The sequence below is a fragment of the Balaenoptera acutorostrata genome, chromosome 4 (genome assembly GCF_949987535.1).
Source record: "Balaenoptera acutorostrata chromosome 4, mBalAcu1.1, whole genome shotgun sequence".
In the NCBI taxonomy this organism is placed as follows: domain Eukaryota; kingdom Metazoa; phylum Chordata; class Mammalia; order Artiodactyla; family Balaenopteridae; genus Balaenoptera; species Balaenoptera acutorostrata.
The window spans coordinates 92869156-92892172 of NC_080067.1; the positions used below are offsets into that span (position 1 = coordinate 92869156).

The following is a 23017-nucleotide window of genomic DNA, read 5'->3' on the forward strand; positions in this document are numbered from 1 at the left end:
AAAGTATCACTGGGATAATCTACAAATTTGGTGCCAGTTGATGTAGTTTTTCACCAGTGACTCCTTACAAAATGGGCAGGATGTTTAAAAAAAAAAAAAGAGAGAGAGAGATCTCTCTTTCAGGCACATAGTAAACCCTTTATCTTAAATATGAACATGTGATAAGGATAAAAAAGTCATTTTCAGTTCATGCAGAGAGAATCCTGGTAAGTGTGGTATCTTTTGTTTGCTCGGCACAAATGAAATATTCATCTCTGGCATTAATGGCTTTTGACATACTTGCAGCAGTATTAAGCAGTGGGTGTGGGTGTGCAAATCTGCAGACAGAAGCTTGGAAGGACCTAAATTGATCTGCCGAGAAAGGGGAGGGAGCTTGAGAGGCCAGGAGGGGAAGGGGAGAGAAGGAGGGAATCCTAGGGCAGCAGGGCTGAGGAGAGAGAACTGGGAGAGGAGATAACCTAATGCGGAGTTTTCAAAGATGTAAAATTTCACCTCAACGTTTCTCTATAAATCACGAATACATATTTTTTAAGTGACAGTGTAAGGAGTGCCATGATATTAACCTGTCTAGAGCAAACACATGTCCTGTCCAGCCCAGTTTTCAGGCCCCCTCACACCAGGGGGTTCTCCTCTGCCAGACCGGCCCTCCTTGCCTTGACTTGCCCAGTGCCTGGCACAGAGGGGCAGACCTCGATGGGGAGTGGGGTGGTGTCACATAAAGATGAGGGGAAGGTGGAAACGTACAAGAGAAGGCCTCCCTCTGGTTGAGATGGACTTCCTTCATGAAAAATCTTTTTCACGGTATGCTGGCGTTAAAACTGGAACACAGGAAGGGTAAGCTGGGATGAAGTGACAGAGTGGCATAGATATATATACACTACCAAATATGTAAAATAGGTAGCTAGTGGGAAGCAGCCGCATAGCACAGGGAGATCAGCTTGGTGCTTTGTGACCACCTAGAGGGATGGGATAGGGCGGGTGGGAGGGAGGGAGACGCAAGAGCGAGGGGATATGGGGACATATGTATACGTAGAGCTGATTCACTTTGTTATAAAGCAGAGACTAACACACCATTGTAAAGCAATTATACTCCAATAAAGATGTTAAAAAACAAAAGTGGAACACAAGGGCTAGTATATAAGCATCGATAAACAAGACACAGAGATGTTTAGGGGCATTCTAAGGAGAAAAACCATGCGTAAAAAGACAAAAGCGTAAAGTAGAAAATGAGTTGAACATCAGAAACTGTTTCACACATGCCATCGAGGTAACTACAGCAGCTACAAAATGTATTGTTCAGTTAATCCACACAAATAGGAGACTTCCAAGTATGAGTCAGGGGATATCCTTTCACTCTTTGACTGATGATTGACGTCCACAAAGGGAGCACAGCGCGGCCCGCAGCGGCCTACGGCTATGGCACTGCCGCGTGCGCATGCGCCGCCGAGCAAGGGGCACAATGCCGGCGCCCAGAGGCTCCAGCTCTGCTCCTCCGCAGCCACGCGAGGGCCCGAGGATGAACTTTCCATCAATAATAAATTCCCCGGCCTCACGTGCTGTATTTGTCTTATGTGAAGTAACAGATTCCCCAAAAGGATGAGCGAGGCGAGCAAACTGAGAAGCCTTTTTTTAATCTGCTCTTGCGGTGCGATAATCCACATAAACCTCCCAGCGATTGTGGTATCTAGGATAAGTGTGTGGATGACAGAGTCCAATCCGAGCTTTCCTTTCCTTTTCCCTGGTTGGGTGAAAACAGAGAGGCACAGGTGAGGGGTTCCTTTCGCCCCTAACCCCTTCCCGCTTACACACTATTGGACTGTCTTCCTCAACTCTCCAATGAGCTGGTGGAAGAAAGATACAGACAATCACCAGACTCCACACTTCCACTGACATTTAAAGGTCAAGTCTCCTTGTATTGTACATAATGATATCTCCCTCCCACATGTGTGAAAAGGACGGCTGTGAGAATTACTGGAGGGAGGAGGGAACCTTTGAAAGTTCACTGGGGAAAAAGGACTCGATTTAGTGCCATTTTGCCGGAACACTTAAGCTGAGGTAGCTTGTTTCATAAAATAAGGAATTTTAAGGAAAATGAAAATCAAAGGATGAATTCATCCATCTATTGTTTTTTACCTCTGTTCTTTACTTGTTTTAATATGGTTACCCTCTCAATAAATAAAGACTTCTAAAAGAACTGGACCAATGCCCTAAATAAGATCTGGTTTTCTAACTTTTTCTTTCAGAGCACAGATTTTTTTTTTTTTTTGACTGCTGGGCCCTTAGTGCCAAAGGCCCGGTGTTACCTCTGAAAGAGATTGCATCTGTGGGAAAGCCATTAGGCCTAGCTCTGTTTAAACTTCCCCATCTAAAGGAAGAAGTTATTTTGGAAGAATCACATATTTAGCATGTTATTTCTTTAAAAATGTACTTCCTCTGCCCCCAGAGCTCATGGAAACCTCTTCATCCAAGAGCTAAAAGCATCCCAAGGACATTCTGTTCACTCCCCAGCGTTCTCACTTCAGTTCCTTCATTGTGAACTTGCTGGCGATCCCTCGTGGCGGCTCACGTCTGAAAATAACTACTAATTTCGATTTATTGTTTACTGTTTACCAAATGTCAGGCTGGGGTGACTTACATGATTGCATTTGATCTCTGCCAGTCCTGCAGGGCAGTGATTATCTGCATTTTACAGATGAGGGGACAGAAGTTCAGACTGGTTTTTTTTTTAAGCACAAGCCTCTTGTCAGTTAACAACAGCCTGTATTTATTTATTTATTTAAAAATTTTTATTTATTTATTTATTATTTTTGGCTGTGTTGGGTCTTCGTTTCTGTGCGAGGGCTTTCTCTAGTTGCGGCGAGTGGGGGCCACTCTTCATCGCGGTGCGCGGGCCTCTCACTATCGCGGCCTCTTTTGTTGCGGAGCACAGGCTCCAGACGCGCAGGCTCAGTAGTTGTGGCTCACGGGTCCAGTTGCTCCGCAGCATGTGGGATCTTCCCAGACCAGGGCTCGAACCCGTGTCCCCTGCATTGGCAGGCAGACTCTCAACCACTGCGCCACCAGGGAAGCCCCTCAGACTGGTTTTGCAACTGGTTCAGGATTACCAAGATTACCAGTGGCTGCCCGGGGACAGAAACCTAGGTCAGCCAGACCCGAATCCACACAAGACTACTGTAGGGATGATGTTATTGTCTTTACTGATGAAGTAGGTCAAATGCGTTGTGCATTTCCTTCTGATAACATAATGATCACAGGATTCGTTTTCAGAGCTACATGTCTGACCTTCACCCCAATGCAGTAAAATTGATGGAGAGATTAAAGTGATTTTAAATTTTGTAAAGACATGAAGAATTTCCATGCAGGGACACAAGAGGGCACTCTAACCTTCTTTCAGTTGAGTACACAATTTTTTTTTTTTTTTTTTTGTGGTTAACACAGCTCTGAGCCTTGAATCTCAGTGCTGCTTCTGCTCTGATTACTTGTATGAACTTCAGCTTTTAGGTTCAGACTGCAGCTCAACTTCTCCCTTTGCAAATTTAGGAAGGGGGGTGAAGTGAGCTTTAGGGTCTCTTCTATCTAAAGAATCGAAGGATTCTACCTCATGAACAGCTAATTAAAGGAATATATGACCCTATTATTTATTTATTTATTTTAACATCTTTATTGGAGTATAATTGCTTTACAATGGTGTGTTAGTTTCTGCTTTATAACAAAGTGAATCAGTTATACATATACATATGTTCCCATATCTCTTCCCTCTTGCGTCTCCCTCCCTCCCACCCTCCCTATCCCACCCCTCTAGGTTATATGGCCCTATTTTAACAAGGATTATTAATCATTGCAAAGAAGTGAGATACGTTCCTTTCATACTTGCTACACTTAAGATGAATATGTGCTTATAGATTTAACTCACCATATTTGCAAAAAGCAAATCATTCCCAAGCCTGACATTGGTATTTATTTACTTTTGGCTCATCTGAGAATTTTGTCAAATTGCTGGAGAAATTCTCTCCCTTCACACTGACTCAGGTTGGCCAGTGATGAATCCGCACTGTGCTGACTGAACACATTGGCCAGTAGCTCATTTCTTGTCTAGCATTTAGGTGACAGTTCCCCTCACTCCAGAATGGCTGGCATTTCATTGCTTTGTGGGACATTTCTATGGAATTTATTGTGGGGACTTTGGGGAAAAAAACACCTGCCTAATCACCTAGCTTGGGTTGAAAGTCTTCACAGAGAAGGGTTACTTTAAGATTCATTTGACAAACTGCTGAATGGCCAAGATCCAGGGAAGCTCCTCAGCTAGATCCCCTCAAAACAAGAAGGGTTTTTCTCTTTCCTGGTAATGGAGGAGTAGGCCAGGAGCTCTGACAGGGGAAAGGGAAAAGGAATAGGGAAAATCTAACAAGTAGCAGCGTAAATTACACCAAATGATGGGTTTAAAGGAAATTTGTACATTACACACAGCAGGGGAAGGAGGAGGAAAACACACCAACCCTGGAAGTGGAGTGTTCCGACAAGCACATGCCTGCTAAAAGCCTCTGCCGATCTTTCCGCCGCCGAGAGGCAGAAAGACGTCTTCCCGGCTGGAGCCTTGCTGGGCGATTACTACACAATCCACTTAAACCACTGGGCTGCTTTTGTTCTCAGTAATAAAAAGCCTCCTAGATGTCTGGTCTTGAAAAAAAAAAGTGACTTGTTCAGCCGGAACAGGTTAGCAGGCAGTCCTTCAAACACAACCATCCTCATGGGCGCTCAGGCATTAGGGGCCTGGCATGGAAACATATGCCTTGGATGAAAAGAACACTGCTCTTTATTCCAACCAACACAAGGAACTGAAGTTACAGCCCAACACTAGGTCAATCTCCAACTCTACGCATGTCTTTTATTCGGATGCAATTAAATGAATTTGGCAAGACCAAGTTTTTTACAATCCTAGGATTGTCATCAGGATTTCTGTTGCAATTTGCTTAACTACTGTGTCCCTCAATTTCTTCATTTGTAAAATGGAGATAATGATAGTACTTACATCACTGAGTTGTAGAGATTAACTGGGTTCACATAAATCAAGTAGAGCATATCCGGCGCCTAGCAAGTGCTTTATAAGTGTTGTATAAGTAAGCTCTTCTTCTGCCTATTATCATTATCATTATTATTATTATTACTACTACTACTAAAGCCTTGGGATACCTTGAGAAGACTCTGCCATGCAGTTATAAGATTCTGTCTTACTCTAGGCACTATTACTCACTCTCTCTGTATGTCCTAGTTTCTCTTTAACTAGAAATATCTGCTCTTTAAATTCTTTGTAGATATTTCAAGATTTCATGTCTCTCTCCTCTTTCGCTCTCTCCCTTTTTTCCTTTGAACCACTCTACAAGTATACAGACACTGAGTATACAGAGATGACAAAATACAGTTGTGTATAGTGGAAAACAGGTCCTGATGGCATATAACGTGTTTCATTATGGAGGTGTGCACAGAAGTAGTTCTTGAGCTGTTTCTTGCAGGATGAACTGTAATTGGCCAAGTGAAGTGGGCAGTATTGGGAGGGAGAGTGATACGGTTGAGGAAGGAGCATGTTTCAAAGACTGGAGATATGAAAACAGACAGCATATTCTCTTTCAGGGTGTTCTTTAGGCCTTGTATTGATGGTCACTGGCTCCCCAGAATCTATGAGACAAGGCATAAAGTGCTCAACAGCACATTGAAAAGCTCTCTCAGTCTGTCTGTCCAGTGCTTTCCCATTTCTTCCTCCTGTTGCTTCTACAGTAGGCCATGGCAGCCCTTCTCTGTTCCCCGAAGGTGCCCTTGCTTTCCCATCTCTGATTTTATTCATGTGGTTCCCTCTGTCTGGAATGCCCTCCCCCCATATCGGAACCCCCATCCCTCAGTGCTGCTCAGGTGCCCTCCCAGAGCAGCTGTCCCCTAACCCCTGTCTGGAAGTAACCTCTCCCTTCTACTGGTCCCTAGCAGTTTGCTTGTTCCTTTACTGTGGTACTCAACCTCATTCTGCTTTTGTTGGTTTTACTTGAAACTTAGTATCTCTCCTCCAAGATTATAAACTACACCTTGTTAATTTTTTTAAGATTTCCTATAGTATCTAGTATGATGCTGTAGGATCAAAAAGGATTGTTAATAATAATAGATACATATCCAAAATTTATGCTTGTTTTGTACTAAGCAATATTCTAAGCCCACTGTAACCATCATCTTACTTAATTCTTAAACACATCGGTTGTGTAGTAAAAAATTTAACCTTGCCCAAAGAGGGGTCTGGTCTTTGTCCTTGGCCTCTGGGAGGTAATCTCTTAAACCCTTGGAATATCCTACCTGATAAGAGTATCTTTGTTTACCTGAGAGCTTTGGGACCACATCAAAAAGTCTAAGGATGAGATTTATGGCGAGGGTTTTGAGTCATGTGGGAACAGGCTTGACCACTGGGGGGCTGGATGCTGAGATCAGCCATGTGGACCCTCAACAAAGACTCTGGACACCAAGGGCCGGGCTAGCTTCCTGGGTTAGCAATACTTTGTGCATATCATCACACATCAACACCAGGACAGCAGCAGTGTCCACAACTCCAGGGTACAGGGCAACTGGAAGCTACACATTTGGGATTTCCCTGGACTCTTCATGTGGCTGATTGTAGCTGTAATATTTATTACAATTGAGTATAGCAGCTTTCAGTGAGTTCTGTCAGTCCTTCTAGCAAATTATCAAACCTAAGAGTGACCTTGAGGACTCCCAAACTTGCAACTGGTGTCAGAGTGAGGGTGGTCTCATGGACTGTGCTTCCTCTTACTTTGCACTTGTGAAATAAGTACTATAATTATCTCCATTTTACAGATGAGAAAACTGTGTGACAGAGGGTTAAACTTTTTATTTGAGGTTACATAACTAGTAGCTAGGATTTGATCCTAGGGCCACTAAAACAGAACCCATATTTGGAACTACTTCTTTATACTGCCTCCAATGTGAATAAAAATTAAAGATAGATATAAGATTAAAAAATATTAAGAATAGACATAAAAACAAACATGTCCTTAAAGGCTGAAGATGTTTAGGGCAGCTTTTGTAGAAAAGCATATTATATTATGACTCAGGTATTTAATCTCTATGAATAGTGCAATAAATTTGATCTCAACAGATTGCAATTGTGCATATTAAAATATCTCTATGGCCTGAGCTAAGAACACACTTATTTGTAAAAATATGTATGAGAATTGTGCCTTATGGTTATTGAATATAGCAAAAGATTTGTTTTAAAAAAACCCATAAAAACCCCTTAGAGTCCTTGGGAACAATCTCATTGTCCCTTGCCTTTCCATTTTAATTACTTGTATGTGACTCAGGTCATAATCATTTGTCTGTGAGCTCACGTGACTCAAGCAGATTTAACTGCTCTTTGCCCTGTGCTGCTTGGGACACTGGTGGTAATTATCTCCATGTCTGTCCCTGACAGCTGACTGTGAGATTTTGAGGGTGGGATCATGTCTAATTCATGTCCATATCTCCATATTTAGTAAGTTTCTGGCATAGAGTATGCACTGAATACATGTATATAGAATAAATGCAAGCATGCTTACTTGAACATACAGCTGTTTAGAGAGTTGCTTAGGGCAGATGAACCTAGGTCTCCTGATCCTTTCCCAAACTTCTCTTTGGTCCATTCATCTTCTTTAAATAGGCAGAGTTCACTCTCTGCACCTTCCCTCCCCCAGCACCTGTACGCCCCCAGTTCCATTTATCTCTATTTGTCCTTCTAGCTTGAGTTATCTGGGTCAATGAAGAGGAATGTGTTGGAAAACACAGAGGACAAAAATAAACCAGAAAGGATGACTAAAGGAGCAGCTAGAATAAAATACTGCATTGAACAATTTAAAAGGAAAAGTCCTAGAGAGTAGATTTCCTGCAACTTAAGCCCATGTAAATTATCTTTTAATAACATCTCCTTGGGGCTTCCCATCTCACGCACCTACATTAGGTCCTTGCGAAAAATCAGCATTTGTAGAGAACTTGACTCCATATGGACAAGTGAGGAAAGGCTGAGGCATCTTTAGGATATACAAAATATGGCCCACATGGATCCAAGGTTCAAGATCAGGGGACTGCTTAGCAGTTTTCCAAACCAAAGAAAAATATCTATAAAGCTTGCCAAGCCAACGGGATAAACTTGACCCATCATACTTGATTATTTTCCATGGGGCATGTGGGAGAGTATGAATTATAGCCATTATACTGTCAGCAAAATCTGAGAGGGCCATGTGGCCAATATAATTTTTAATCAGTTGCCTATTTAATTCATAATTATTCACAGTGCAACAAAGCAACTGTGTTTTGAAGCAAGGCAGAACATTTGGAAGCAGAGGATGTTGATCAACGTATTTTTCATGTTCTGAGAAGCCAAGGGGCATCCCACTGTATAAGGACAGACATCAGCCTGGGAATCCGGAGAGCTGGTCCTGGTCTAGCCCAACTGGCTAGATGAGCTAGAGAAAACTGAAGTAAATCAGAGGTTCTCAGGGTGCTTTCAGACCTGGAATGTCTTCATTTTATATATAAATGAAGTATTTATATATAAAAACAAGTGCAAGTAGAGCTTCTCTGGTTAAAGGTCTGTCCAGACAGTCCCACTTCTGGCCTAGAGGTGTCCTTGCGGGGCTCAAGGGGGAGTCAAGCCTCCCAAGAACTCTGCAGGGCATCAAGGTAATTCATTGCCCTAGACAGTCTCCAAATCAGCCCCAATAGCCTATGATTTATGTGAGTCAAAGGGTTTTCAATCCCATGTAAGGGAGGCATTTTATATAGTTGGGTATCTATTTTTCTTTGAAAGGCTTTCTCTTCCTTAAATGTCCAATAGACACTAATACCCAAATAAGACACTGTATAGGTAATTCATTAATAAGAAATTCTTCCTCTAGTTTGCTAATTATCACCCTGCTCTGTCTCTGAACAGATGGCATCATCTCTGGTAAAATAACACCTCACAAAGGGCACTTGGTCATCCCCTGATGAGCCTTCTCAGTTCTGGGATAATCATATTTTAACAACCTTTCCTTTTAACACAAAAGAAAGAACAATACGAAGGTTTAGGGAAAACAGGAAAATGTTTAGGGTAGAAGAAAAAGTTACACTAAATATTCTATTACAAAATTCTCCTGCTTTTACTAAGCCTCTTGGTGTAACCCTGAATGTCAATGTGTAAAATAAATCGTATTTGATAATGTGATAATGTAGCTAAAAGCTTCCAACTCACAGCTGGTTTGTGGTGTTTTGCACATAGCTAACCCCTCCCCCGCTCCAACCCCAAGCTGCCAATACGGTAGGTGAAAGAGTGAAACAAATGACAGAATTCATGCCGATTAAGCAGAACATTAAATGAGCTTGGGAGGGTCATTTATCTGGGACCAGAAGTTGAAGACAGATTTCCTGAAAGAAGTAAAATTTTAGTTGAAATCCAAAAAATATATATATATAAAAAAATGAAGACACTAAATTCAAACTCAAATCATCTTATATTGAATAAATAGTAGCTGTGAGTGAGGGTAGGGGGTTGGGCAAATTGTAAGATTTAGCTCTGAAATCATTTCCACTGGATGCTACTACGCTTTCTCCCAATTCTGTAATGTCCCACGGGTACCTCAAACTCAGCATGTTCCAAACTAAGCATATCTGTTTCCTTCCATCACCCCTAAAACTGCTCCTTCTCCTGTATCCCTATATCTGGGAATGCCATCCCCCTCCTCCCAGTTACCCAAGACAGTTGTACCTTCTCTTTTACCCTCCAATGAATCGCCAAGTCCTGCTGATACTTCCTCCTATATATCTCCTGTGTCTGCCCCTTTTCCTTCAGCTACACTGTCACTATCTTCCTCAGGTCAGTATCATCTCCCACCTGGATGACCTCATCGGCAACCTAAGTGGTCTCCTTGGTTACAGCGCTTCCCAACTCAAATACCTTTTGTGGACTGCAGCCAGAGTGATCTTTCCAAAACACAAAGCTGCTCTGTCATTCATCTGTTTAACATCCTTCCCTCACCTGTTAAGGTAAAGCTAAATCACTTTAACATGGCTTATGAGACCTCTCAGTATCTGCCACTTTACTCCTTGTCCCCTCCTCCTTGCTTACGGTAAATAAACTACAATGAACCATTTGGGTTTGTTAAATGGGCCATTTTCTCTCTTCAAGGTCTTCACCCAGATTGTTTTCTCTCCTAGGACACTCCTAGCCTTGCCACTCTTATCCTGGGGGCCAGTTCCTATGTATACTTCAGACTGCAGTATATTTATCACTTCCTCCTGGGGGCCTCCCTGGGCTGACTCCCAAGTCTTCTTAAGATATCCTTGCTATAGGCTTCTTCCACCAGTAATCTCTACCTCTCACCTTACATAGCGTATTGTATTATGACTGTTTGATTAAATGTCCATTTCTCCAACTAGACTGTAAGCTTTTTGAAGGCAGGAAACATGTCTGTATTGATTATCACTGAATCACCGGTGCCCAGGAGAGAGCCTGGCATATGGAAGGTAATCAACATATATATATATTCAACAGAATGAAAGAAATAATGAATTTCTTATATTATCCCTCAGCATCCCTAATAACTGATGGGTCATTTTGTTTCTCCTCACCCTTCTGCAATTGTTTTAAGGCTTTTAATCCATTCCTGACCAAGTCTTTCAGTGGCTGCTTTTTGCCTTCGGGATAACATTCAATGTTTAATCTAGGCATGATACATAAGGCTCATTAGCCTACTTTCCCAGCTTTATCTCCATTACTTTCTTTAAATGAAATCGATGCTTGGGTTTCCTCAAGGAAACCCTATCTCTCAGTCCTTGGTACCTCTGCATTGTGTCACTCTTCTCTCTACCTGTAGCACCTGGTTATTTACTAATTGCTCTTTATGATTCAACCCAAGGGTCATCTCCTCTTGGAAGCCCAATCTACCAAGCTTTCCTCCTCCTACCAGTAATGGAATAGGTACTGGTTTTCTAAGTGTTATTGTACCCTATGCATTTTTCTCCATAGTGTTTGAATTTTGGCTTTCCTCTAAGATCAGAACTTCATGAAAAGCAGGGAGAAGAATCCTATTTATCTCCATATTCACCTAATTTAACACAGCACCTTACACAAAAGGGCAGTTGATAAATATCCTTTGAATAAATACTTTCCCTTTAAATGAATACATTTTTAAAGTACAGGCAATGAGAACCAAAAGAAGCAAACAAGCACCAGTAATTTTTTTTTAGCCAATCTGACACGACACGCACATATAATTCTTATGAGGATCTATATGGACACCTCCTGCCAGGACGATCACTTAAACTCAAACCGAGGGAGGGAGAGAGGGACGTTGTCTTCACCTTTATCTGTTCGGCATGTTTTTTTCATCTGGCTTCAACTGTACTTTAAGAATATTGTTTTCAGTATATAAGCCTTCAAAGCGTACATGTTCATAAAATATTCCTCTCAGTCTGCCAGAGTCTAGGATTTCTCAGTCTCATCATTAATGCAGATGCCTTCACACTCCAAGACATTTGCATTATGAGGTACAACTGCTTCCTATTTTTTTCTCTATTTAGATTTTATTAGGTCCGTATAGAGAAAAAAAATACTGACAGACTATCCCCAGAGAAGACATAATACCTTCCAGCCAACAGTTCTAGAATAATTGGAAATTAATTTTTAAAACCCTGTTATTCTCTTAGAAAATGTCAACTGCTTAGTAGACAATGAATCCAAAAACGACGCCGATCTTTCGTAGATAATACAAGCTAGACACCCCCCTGAGAGCAGTGCAGGCCTCTGTGGCCAAACCCATGTGATCTGGGAGCCACCTAGAGATCTCCTAATGCCATCCTCCCAGATACTGTTTGAGCCTCACGGGCGTTCAGCAACATAACCCACATTCCTATAGATGTGAGGAAGTGGAAGGACTCCTACGTACCCACGTGCGTGTAAATACTCAGATTTAGTCACAGTTCTCCTCCACCTAAATTTGGTTCTTGACATGTGTTCAAATTCTTTTCACACACACAAATACACCCACCTATTACAAGGTCCATAAATAATCCCTTCTCTACAGGCCTGGTTTGAAACTCTAATTAGGGTTAGTCAGCATTTACAAAGTGGTTTGTGCTTTTCCCAAAGGCAAAGTTACAGGAGCTAAAGCATTTCACCACCGTTCCCTCTAGTGTGCCTGCAGTTATTAAGCTCTTAGAGGCTGGGAAGAGATGTGGAGCCAGCCTGTCACACAGAGTAGAGGTCAGGTCAGAGCACGTGTCAGAAACCAAATCCTCAGCCTCAGAAGCTCGTCTGAAACACCAGCAATGCAGGTGACAGCGGCAGGCTCCTAGGATCTGAAACGTCAGTGGGCATGTCTTGCAGGATCTTTATAAAGGCGAAACAATAGCAGGCAGTAGAATTTGGGATCTCTTGAGGGTGAGGCTAAGGTCATGGCTCAGTGTGTGCGCATTGTGTGTGTGTGTGTGTGTGTTGGGTGATGGGTAGTATGTGTGTGTTTGTGTGTATGTGTGGGTGATGCATATATCTGGAGGGACTATGAAGCTATTCCACGGCTGGGGAAGAAGTTATATACGTAAAAAGATTTGTTTAAAGGAAAGCATTCTGTAATATTCCTTCTCTTCATCTGGGAACAAAATGACTAGGTTAAGAGGGTAAGTGATGGGGCCAGGAGGAGAGCAGAAGCAAAGTTAGCAATATGGTCCTGTCACAGAGACTTAAATTTTTCCCAAAGGCTTTGGATGGCTGGAGATGACAAAGTTTGACAGCTGAACTAGGGATGGGAGGACAAAGTAGCTAAAGAGGATTTTCTGGCTCTCTTGATCAGCTGCCCTCAGATTGCATTTAAGACTCATTTGGTACTCACATCCTGGGCAACCCTCCATGTAGCCTTCCCTTAACTCGAAGTCCCCTTGAGGGGATGACCATTCAAGTTATCCTGATCTGATCAGACAGAGAACATTGAGCCACATGGCTTAATTGGAAGGTCAGCTCCTTAACTAGACTGCAAATTACCTGAGGGTATAGACTGCATTTTACACCTCTGTTTTTGTTGTCCATTCCAGACACAGGCTTTCAATAAATGACTATCATGATTAATTTTTTTAAAAGACACATTATTTTGTGACAGACACTGTTCTTAGCGTGCAACATGAATTAATTTAATTCTCACACTAACCAAATGAGGTAGTGCCATTATTCTCTCTGTTTTACAGAGAACACTGAGGCAAAGAGAGGTTAAGTAATTTGCCCAAGGTCACAGAGTCGTGAGGGGCAGAGTTGGGATTCAAAACCAGACAGTGTGGCTTTAGCATTAATACTCTAAACCAATCCATGATTCTGCTTCTTACAGACATGGGTGATTCCTGAGTTCCTTGTGGCTTTTGTGTGATTGGGGCAGGGAAAGGATCTCAGGAAGTGATGAACCTCCTTAGAAGAGAAACCTACTAATGCAAACACTAAATCATAGCCTCTTTTTATTCCTCACCATGACCACCCAGAGGAAAAAAAAATGAAAAACAACAACAGAAACCTATTCCCACTTAAGAGGCCATTTTGGTTCCGTGTGATTTTTTTCTTGATTGGGTCAGCCCTGGTAGATTTAGCTTGGTCCTTGGTTTTCTACAGCCTCAGATTCTGTAGGACAATGAGTCTCTTCTAGGGCCAACTCATGGCTCATGATATCCCCAAAGTGGAGCCCACCTAAACTTCTTGTTCCAAAATGTATCTTGCACCCTCTTGGGTCCCCATCTCTGTGAGATGCACCTGATCCAATGTCCAGAAGCAGGATTTGAGTAATGATTTCCTACGTCCTGCCCCCGTAATGATTCTGTCTCCCTGTCACACATGTGGGGAGTGAGTGAGGGACCACAGGAGAAGAGCTATAGAAATTGCCAAGTGGTCAAAGGCAGGACTGCATAGGAAAAGGATAGGATTCCAGAAAGGTGAAAAAGGAGAGAAGGGAATGTCATCAGCAAGATGAGAGCAGAGAACGCTCCGGGAATTGGAGAGCAATGAGGAGGTCTGAGCAAGGGCTGGCACTGGAAAGGGAGAGGCCGGGATACAGGCCAGGTCAGTGGAAGGAAGGGGAACAAGAAACGAGAGCAGGCTGAAGCTGCAGCCAGACAGGAAACATGAGACGCTCACATTTGACAAGGGAAGAAGGAAGGCAGAAGGGATGCAGGGTGAAAGGACTGTTCCTAGGGCAGAAGTGACACAGAGATCTGCTTCTGACCCTTCTGACCATCTTACTCTGCCTGAGAATTTCCATTTCTAATGGGGCTCAGTGATGAGTCTTATCTAGAGCTACGGGAAAATTATGCAAAAGATAACAAGAAATGGATTGGAAAATATTCCGAGTGTTTCATACGGCATTCCCAGAAGGAGAACCTAACCTATCTATTCAGCTTAGCTCTGATCACAATTGAAGATGATGGTGGCTGCAGGCCACTTTTCCAGCATCCTTACTTTCCTGTTCCATGCACTAAAAGATCCACTCAGCAGTTACCAATGACAGAGCTGCTACCCTGTACTAGGACTTAGGATTGTAAAGGGAAATAAGCCACGTTCTCTGTGTACAAGTTGTTCACAGACGATGTAAAGACAGATACCTAGAAATAACAATGTGTGGAGAAGTGCAACGATAAAGATATTAACAAAGCATTACTGAAGGGCAGCAGAGGGAGTCCTCTGGCCATTTCCCCAATATATCTCCATCCCTTAGCTCAATTGGCTTATTTCAAGTGGAAAGCCCCCTCCCCAACCCTGACCCCCAGGCCACATTCCTTGAAATTTTTGACCATTTTTCAAATCTCACGTCAAATGCCATTTTTTCAACAAGGTCGTTCCTATTCTTAAAAGCTGAAATTAATCTTTCCATTCTGTGTGTATCTGTAGCACTTTATTTACATCTCTGTTTTAATATTCACCCCAATTAGTTTTTTAAAATCGTGTATGGTGAAGATATGTATACACATATATGTGTGTGTGTGTGTAAACCTCTCTATCACTAGGATGTAAGCTCATTTGACAGCTTGATCCACCTTTGGGTCTCCCACAGGCCTGAGCATGGAGGTTTCTTAAAACGTACTCAGAGTCTGTTCGATTTGAACTACTCTACAGTCGATTTTAGGATGCTAAAGTGAGAAGACCTCGTTTCCTTCTGGCAATTGTGATTCCTTGATTGCACATGCCAAAAATAATTTCTTGTTCTGAAGAGGTATAAAAGAAATGACCTTCAGACAAAAATAACCCAATCATTCTTCTATGTTTAGAGGTGAATAGGCAAAAAACAAAAAAAACCCTTCAAACTAATCAAAGAATTTTTAATTTGGAAAGGACTCTACATTTCATTTAATCCAACATTTTAATTACAAATGAGGAAACTAAGTCCTAAGAAATTCGGATACTTCTACAGTGTCACACAGCCAGAATCAACAATATCAAATTTCCAGACCCTTACGTTCAAGGTTCTTTCCAATAAACCAAATAGTTTACCTTTGTTAAAAAGAAGGGAAAAACATGGTTTAAAAAAAAGAGAGAAATAGCACTAAAATATACAGAGAAGAATTCATTGAAAAGCTGTATACATTATTGAAAAAATTTTTCCTATCAGTCCCTTTGTCCATAAAGAAAACCATGCTTTCACTAACATCAGCAAAATTGTTTGTAGAGTTCAAAGCTTTAATTTAAAAACCTGACTTTTGCAGTTTCCAGATGTTTTTACCCTTAAGGTCTCCAATTATTCTACACAGTTGGCAGGGAGAATTGTTCTGAGGTTCTTCTCCAAGATATGCCAATATGTTTGGGTGACAGTGGTCATTAACAGGTGTTCTTAACAGTTGTGGAAGTGAAATAATACATCAAGGCTTTGTTGAGAGGTGCAAGTTCACACTTGCTCTCTCCCATCATGACTTAGGCAAATGCAGCAGATGCACTCAGATCTGACATAGTTTACTCCATCCCGGTTCTGCTATTAATGTCAGAACCCCTGCCTTTTCCCTGCCCTTTCCCGCATCACTCCTACCCTACTCCCACCCTGACAGAGCTGACCCAATATTACAGACGCCCTGGGGTGGCACACGCAAGCACACATGCACATACAGAATAGGTCTAAGCATTAAATTTGAATTGAAAGCTTACTGGATTCCAAGTCCAAATAGGAATAACTTACTGGGTTCCAGTATATATATATATATATATATATATATATATATATATATATATATAGGGATATATATATATATATATATATACACATATATGAAAATTATATATTTATATTACAGATATATAATATGTACACACATCTGTGTGTATATCTAGCTAGATAGTGATTTATAATTGCTCAGGCAAAACCCACCTAGTTTTAAAAATCCTTTCATTTGCTGCAGAGGATAATCTGTGAAAACTGGTTTTCAGTTAGAGAATTCTCCCCCCTTCCCCCAGCTGCTCTGCACTTCCCAAGGCCTCCTTAGGGGCACAGGGACAGTGCGTGGGTTTTGGAGCCAGCTACATAGGGGCTTAAATATTAGTTCTGCTGTTTACTACTTGTGTGATCTTGAGAAAATTACTTAACCTCTCTGGACAATAATTTTCTTATTTCTAAAATGAGGATGTTACTACCCATCTTGGAGGTGTAAGGATTTGAGGTTGTGTATGCCAGTGGGTGCTGCGTGGGACTGCTCAGTAAATAATAGCTATTATGATGAAGGTGATGAGGATGGGGAAGAGGAAGAGAGGAAGAGGGAGGAAGATGGTGGCCTCCACTTCCTGAATGCTGTCTGTATTTCAGAACCTCTCAGTAAGTCTTGGCAGAACTCGACTGCTAGTCTTTAGCCGGGGAATATTCAGCTTGAAGTAGGGAAGAGAGAGCCAGTGGTGAGGCAGGGGTGCAGGGGTGGGGGAGGAGGGGGAATGGCTGGCACTTAATATGTGATTTTCCTGTCTTGAGCTATATATATATATATATATATATATATATATATATACACATACACTCATGTTCCTTCCGCTTCCACTGCTGGGAAAAAGGTATTCATAGCAATGAGTTCCATATCTTTTGAGGAGTCAAGGACTTTTTTTTTTTTTTTTTTGCTTAGAAGGACTTCACAAAGCAGGGTGAAGAAATTCCTGTGTTCCCACGGTGGCTAACCACAGAATTTCCAGCAGGCCCCACTATCTACAAACTCTGGCAATCCTAGTAACCGGGAGACACCCTCTAGATTGCAGAGCGAATGCCCAGCTCCTTTCTGGAGTCATGGGGTCAGAGAGCACAGCCACACCATGGGCAGAGCTGCTGCTGTGGTCTGAACTGTCCAAAGTACAACAGGAAGGAGGAAGCCCCAGCCTACCCAGACATGCCCCAATGATAGAGCCATTTAGCGCCTGCCTAAGATGCCATTCTGTTTGCAAACACATACTATTTGCTGTAGCACCTGACAAAACAATTCCATCAGAAAGACAAATGACTCATGTTAAGAGACGCCTGTGCGTCATTTCAGCGATGACTTCACAGGCGTCAATTAAACATGGAAAAGACCTGTTCTGAAGCATGACCATATGGCATTTCCCAAGGAGCTGTAGTCAATGGCTGATAAAACACAAGTGATCATAACTATAAAGAGATTTAGCAACCCTCTCCTTGCTCAAAAGCAACAAGAGCCCATGAGGACAATGAACCTGAAGACCTCCAAAAGAAGAGGCGACTAAGGAAAGGCTGCAGCTGAAGCCAGCATGGCTCTTCCTCGTGCATAGAAAGCAAAGACCTGGGGTTGCATGAGGTCATCTTGTCTGCCACCAAAAAAGCAGACTGCTCCCAGGGATGGCTGGGAGTTTTTCTGGTAGACTAGGGGTGAAGTCAATTGTTATGTCTACAGGTGAGAGAAAGGACTGGCCGTGGTCCAGTCCCCTGCTCCTGGGAGTGCTTTCCAAGTATCAGGATCTGGGACCTTGCCCAGCACATGAGACCAAGATCACTGTAGTCCAAACCTCCTTCTCTAGAAACCAAGCTTTAACCAGCTTTTGAATGGAAGGAAGAGGACACACTTAACAAATCTAATGAGAGTGATGTCACAGTACAAAAGCCCCAGGAGAGAGAGAGTGGCTGGTGCAGAAGTGCTTTTCAAGGCTTCGGTTCTAGATCAGCCAGGCAGACACCTGTATATATATATATATATAGACAAAGCTTCAAACACCACCATCTCATCACACCTAATGACTGCTTGTGCCGAGCACCTGCATTCTCAATTTCTGTCTTTTCCAACAACAATAATATGTCTCTTTATACTCAGTCCTAGTTCTGAACCTCTTCTTAAATGCGAATCTGTTTTTTGTTTCTCTGCTATGCAAGGTCAAATAAATGAGAAAGGAAATACTTTACAGTGTTAATGTTGATCCAGATCTACAATTGTTAATGACTTTTTACTCATTACCCTAGATCTTTCCTTTTTACTTTGAGTGATTCAAGAAAACGCACCCCTCACATACCCTGGCCCCAACATTACGAAGGTAATGTTCTTAGAAGCAGTCTATAAGTAAAAACAAAAGAAAACAAAAAGACCCAAACAAACAAAAAATGGCGCTTCCATTCTCGAGACCCTTTTGCCAATGATGCAGCGTGCTTAAATCTCTTTACAGCAGCTGCTTCAGTGTTAAGTTTTTAGTTAGAAATAAAAAAGAGGTTTAGTTAAGGTCACTGACAATTATTTTCTCAGCACAATAGAAAAGCAGCCCAACCCATTAACAACACTAAAATGGCAGAAGCAAACACAGTGGGAAAAGTAAGAATAGAAGAATACCTGGGATTGCCAGATTGGAAAGGGGGACGTTGTGGAGGAGAGGAGGGAGCGAGGCCATCCAGTCAGCATTGCAGACCTCCAAAGTCTTTGTCCCGCTGGGATTGGGGGAGCAGATGGTCCCCATCCTGAGTTTCCTCCTTACCTTCCTAACTGCTAGCATCCCTTTCTATCAGTCAACTGCCCAGGCTCAGCCCAGTGCCAGCCACTCACTCAGCGATCATAATTGCCCGGGCTCTCTAGCACTTCAGGGCCACCTTCGTCACACCAATCTTGCCAAAAGGACTTTCTGCCGGGGAAGACGGGGCAAAGACGTGCTTCCCTAGCCCCCAGCACCTGCCGTCCGCACCCTCTCCGGCCCAGCCGCTGTTCCCTTAATCTGCTTAGACTCGGCTCCGTTAAACTTCTTACGTTCCCCCTCTGGAGCCAGGGAAAGGTAGGCCCCTCGAGATAAATCTTACAGAAATGGAACGTCCTACGAGCAGCCACGCCCAGAGCCACTCACACGACAGGTACCCACACGGCAGATAGACACGCCGGCGGGTCTATATACACGTGAGCGCCCGGACGCACCATCCTCAGCCTGATTTACGTTTTAAGTCTATCACTGGGCTGGCACATAAGCTGGGCCTGCCTGCTCTCCCTCCCCCGGCTCCTCGGCACAGGTTCCACTGCCCTGTGGCTTCCAGAAGGCGCTCAGAAGTGTAACCTGCAGCACCCGGACTCCCGGCGGCCCCGCCCCACACTGCCGGGCAGATTTGCCGGGAGACGCGGCTCGTGATTGGCCGCTGGCGGAGAGCGCTCCGATTGGCCCGCGCCCTCTGAGCGGCGGCCACCCCTCCGCTGCCCCGCCTCCCTCGCTCTGTTACTCCGGCCTTCAAATGTGTAGACGGCCGGCCGCCGCTGCAGCCTGCACGCTTGGACCAGTCAGGTCTTGGACGGGACAGGTCTTTCCACTGGCCTTTCACGCTGTCAGCACTCAGAGGTTAAATGCAACCATACGTTTCCTTCCTTCTTTCCCCTACACACACACACACACACACACACACACACACACACACACACACAATGACAATTACACAGAGAGTATTACATTTTCAATAACCACATAGGCAGCAGAAATATGAGAGGTAAAGAGGCTGAGAGGCCGAGAAAGGTGCAGTGTATCATATTTGGACGACAACATCAAGGACGTTTTGTGTTTCAACCATTACCTAATTAAGATTCACGTACACACCACTTATTCCCATTTTACAGAGAAGGAAATAATGATACTTTGCATTTTTATTGCCTGTTGTTTGGAACCTTCTTCCAAATTCTTTGTCCCATTTGCTCTTTAGAGTATCCCTATAAGGCAGGGGGGGTTGGTGGTATGACCCCCTTTTCATAGACGAAATCAAAGTTCGGCGGCCTTGTGGGAGCAGTTCATGTGGTGGCACTATTTGGAAATCCCATTTTGGAATGAGATCCTCGAGCCCTGAGGCTTGTAGGCATAGAAACCCATTTCTCTGCTTTCTGCAGTGTTCCCTGCGCTTTCAAATGGTCCCTTTCCACGGTGTAAACTATAGGGTCTTTAATGATAAGAACTTTGCACATGGATTATTACAGGAACACCTTGGCAAACAGGCAAATCAAGAAAAACACCTTGACCTTGACGGTGGGGCTCTGGAGGGCTTCAGGCCAGGCAGCGCCTCAGTGACTTAGGAGGGCTTACGGGAAAAGGAAGGAGCAGCCTGTGTGCCAAGAGAAGACTGACGGCTCATGTACAGACAGACCCGCAGGTCCGCTGATACTGTCACCGAATGGCCCCGCCTCATCTCCAAGGTAAGTACACAGCAGCAATGCAGCTACTTTTCTATACACATAACTCCTGTTGCATAGTGCCCTCTTTTGACATCTTATTAAATTTCCTCTTCTGGGCTATTATTAACATTCATTTAAGCCTGCTTTTTCAGCCTTTTGAGCTGTGTAATATTACCAAAAGCTGTGTTTGTTTGTTTCCTGGAGGAGTATGCCTTGGTTAATAAAAAGAACGTCTACACTATTTATCATATAGCTTCTGATTCTTAAAGGGCACTACAGTGCAGTGCTGTACATATTGGGAATATGTCACCTAGCTGTTTTAGTCAATGAAATGCGCCCCCCCCCTCCCCAAATCACACTATGAAGGAATATCCCAAGATTTACTTTTGAAATGTCACCTTTCTGGGCTTCCCTTGAACTTAAAAAAATTTTTTTAAAAATCTCAACGTAAAATTTTATGAAAGCCACCTAAGGCAAACAAAAAGTGTTCTTTAAGCTTTACTGTGGAATGTTAATTTCAGTGACTTTTTTTTTTTCTTATTTTTCAGCTCTTAATGGAAGGAAGGCACAGAATAAGAAAGCATTAAACATTAGACTTAGAGACATCATTGTGTGAGAACTTGAAAACAAGAGAAGGGGAACGAGTTCACAATGAGACGTTTTGCATGCCTGACAGCTTTCAGTCAAAACTACTTGGTTTGTCTAAGAAAACATTTCAAAAGAAGGCAGCACGCTCTCCATATATTCTTGAGTCAGTCCTGGAAGAAATTTTTCAGGTGAAAACACAGCCTCTAGTGCAGTACTTGGCATATAGCAGGTGTTCTATACATATTTGTTAGAAGGAGGGAGATGCTTGGTAAAACGTGCTCTGCTGGGTTCTAGGTAGTACCTTAGAGCAGTGCTTTCTAACCTTTAATGTGCAAAGCAACCATATTCTGATTGAGTTGGTTTGAGACGGGCCTGAGATTCTGCATTTCCAACAAGATTCTAGCTGATGCTGATGCTTCTGGTTCAGACCACACCTTGAGTAGCAAGGCCTTAGGAACAGCTCATGTCTGCTAGGTGGGAATGTGTATTGCGTTTTCACTCTCTTTTCCAAGGTTTTATAATATTTTTATATCACTTTTATAATGAAAAAATAAATTTGCATTAAAAGTCCCAGCTAAGAATTTCTAAGTATTAGAGAATAATTCTTCTGTCACATAATGTAATGGAAACCAAATTATGAGCGGGATGTTTATACTATGCCACAACTGCTTTGGGAAAACCATATAATTTTAAAATAAAAATTAATATTTACAATTTGGATAGTTAATATTTTCTTACATACTGTCTTATGAAATTTATCAGAGAGGAAACTAAATTAATAGAAGGACTGAGATTTTAAAGCAAGTCAATTTTAATTAGCAATTACCACCAAGGGAGTGTTTATCATGTACAAATCATTTTGATAGGTGCTAGGAATGGAAGAAAAGTTAAATAAAAGTTGGTACCTGATGAACCTCAGATGATATATAATCCAGGAGAAAAGAGAATCAAATATGTAAATTACAAAATGTAACGTGAGGCTGAATGAAGGGATAATAGACGTACATGTGGAGGACAATAAAGAAGTATACATTTGATGGGGGAAGGGCCACAGGATGCATTATTAGAGGAGGCGACATTCAAGCCGGATCCGGAATTCTGAGAAAAGTTTCTGCAAGTGGAAAATGGGTGGAGGGTTTTGGCGTGGGAAAGAGATTGTGGAGCTGAGAAAATGTAAGCAAAGCTATGACAATGAATGGGGGATGTGAGAAACAGAAAACACACAAGAGTGGCAGCACGTGGGATATGTGGGAAATACAACTCATTTACTCTCACTGAACCATCACAAGAGCCCGATGAATTAGCTACTATTCCTATCCCCGTTTTACAAAGGACACTGAAGCTTAGAGGCTACATAACTCTGCCCAAGAGCTCATAGCTAGTTAGTGGCAGAGCTGTGACTCCAGTCTCTTGACCATTGTGCCAGTGGCTTCTCATTATATGTTACCCGTTATTTTTGTAAACCTGGTAAAGGATGTTTATGACCAAAGTACATTAAAGAGTTTGGACCTTTTTTTCCCTATGGATAAAAGGGGCCATTGCAGATTTTTGAAAAGGGGAGTAAAATGATTGACATTGTATTTTAGGAAGACAACTCCGGCATAATGAAGAATTGTTGGAGAAATAACAGTCTTTCAGGTAGATCATTGAAGTCGGTTATCTAAGCAGGAAAAAAGTGAGAAAGCATGCAGAAGCTCTGGCACACAGAGACTAAATGCATGGCCTTCTAAACTATGGGGCTTGCCTCTTCGTTCCCACTTCTTATCTCCAAGGATCTACGACTCTAGGGCCCAAGTGGACAGCC

The 23017-nt window shown here is 42.6% G+C and overlaps 1 protein-coding gene across 4 annotated transcripts in view; it reads right to left on the bottom strand.

Moving 5' to 3' along the window:
- The window catches only part of PLCXD2 (phosphatidylinositol specific phospholipase C X domain containing 2), a 50557-nt gene extending 31007 nt beyond the window's left edge, over positions 1 to 19550 (bottom strand). For all 4 annotated transcript variants that reach the window (XM_057545230.1, XM_057545231.1, XM_007181945.3 and 1 more), the window contains exon 1: positions 18826 to 19550. In XM_057545230.1, coding sequence (XP_057401213.1) covers positions 18826 to 18985 — 160 coding nt within the window. In that variant the 5' untranslated portion in view covers positions 18986 to 19550. The remainder of the gene's footprint in view (positions 1 to 18825) is intronic.
- Between the last annotated feature and the right edge of the window lie 3467 nt (positions 19551 to 23017).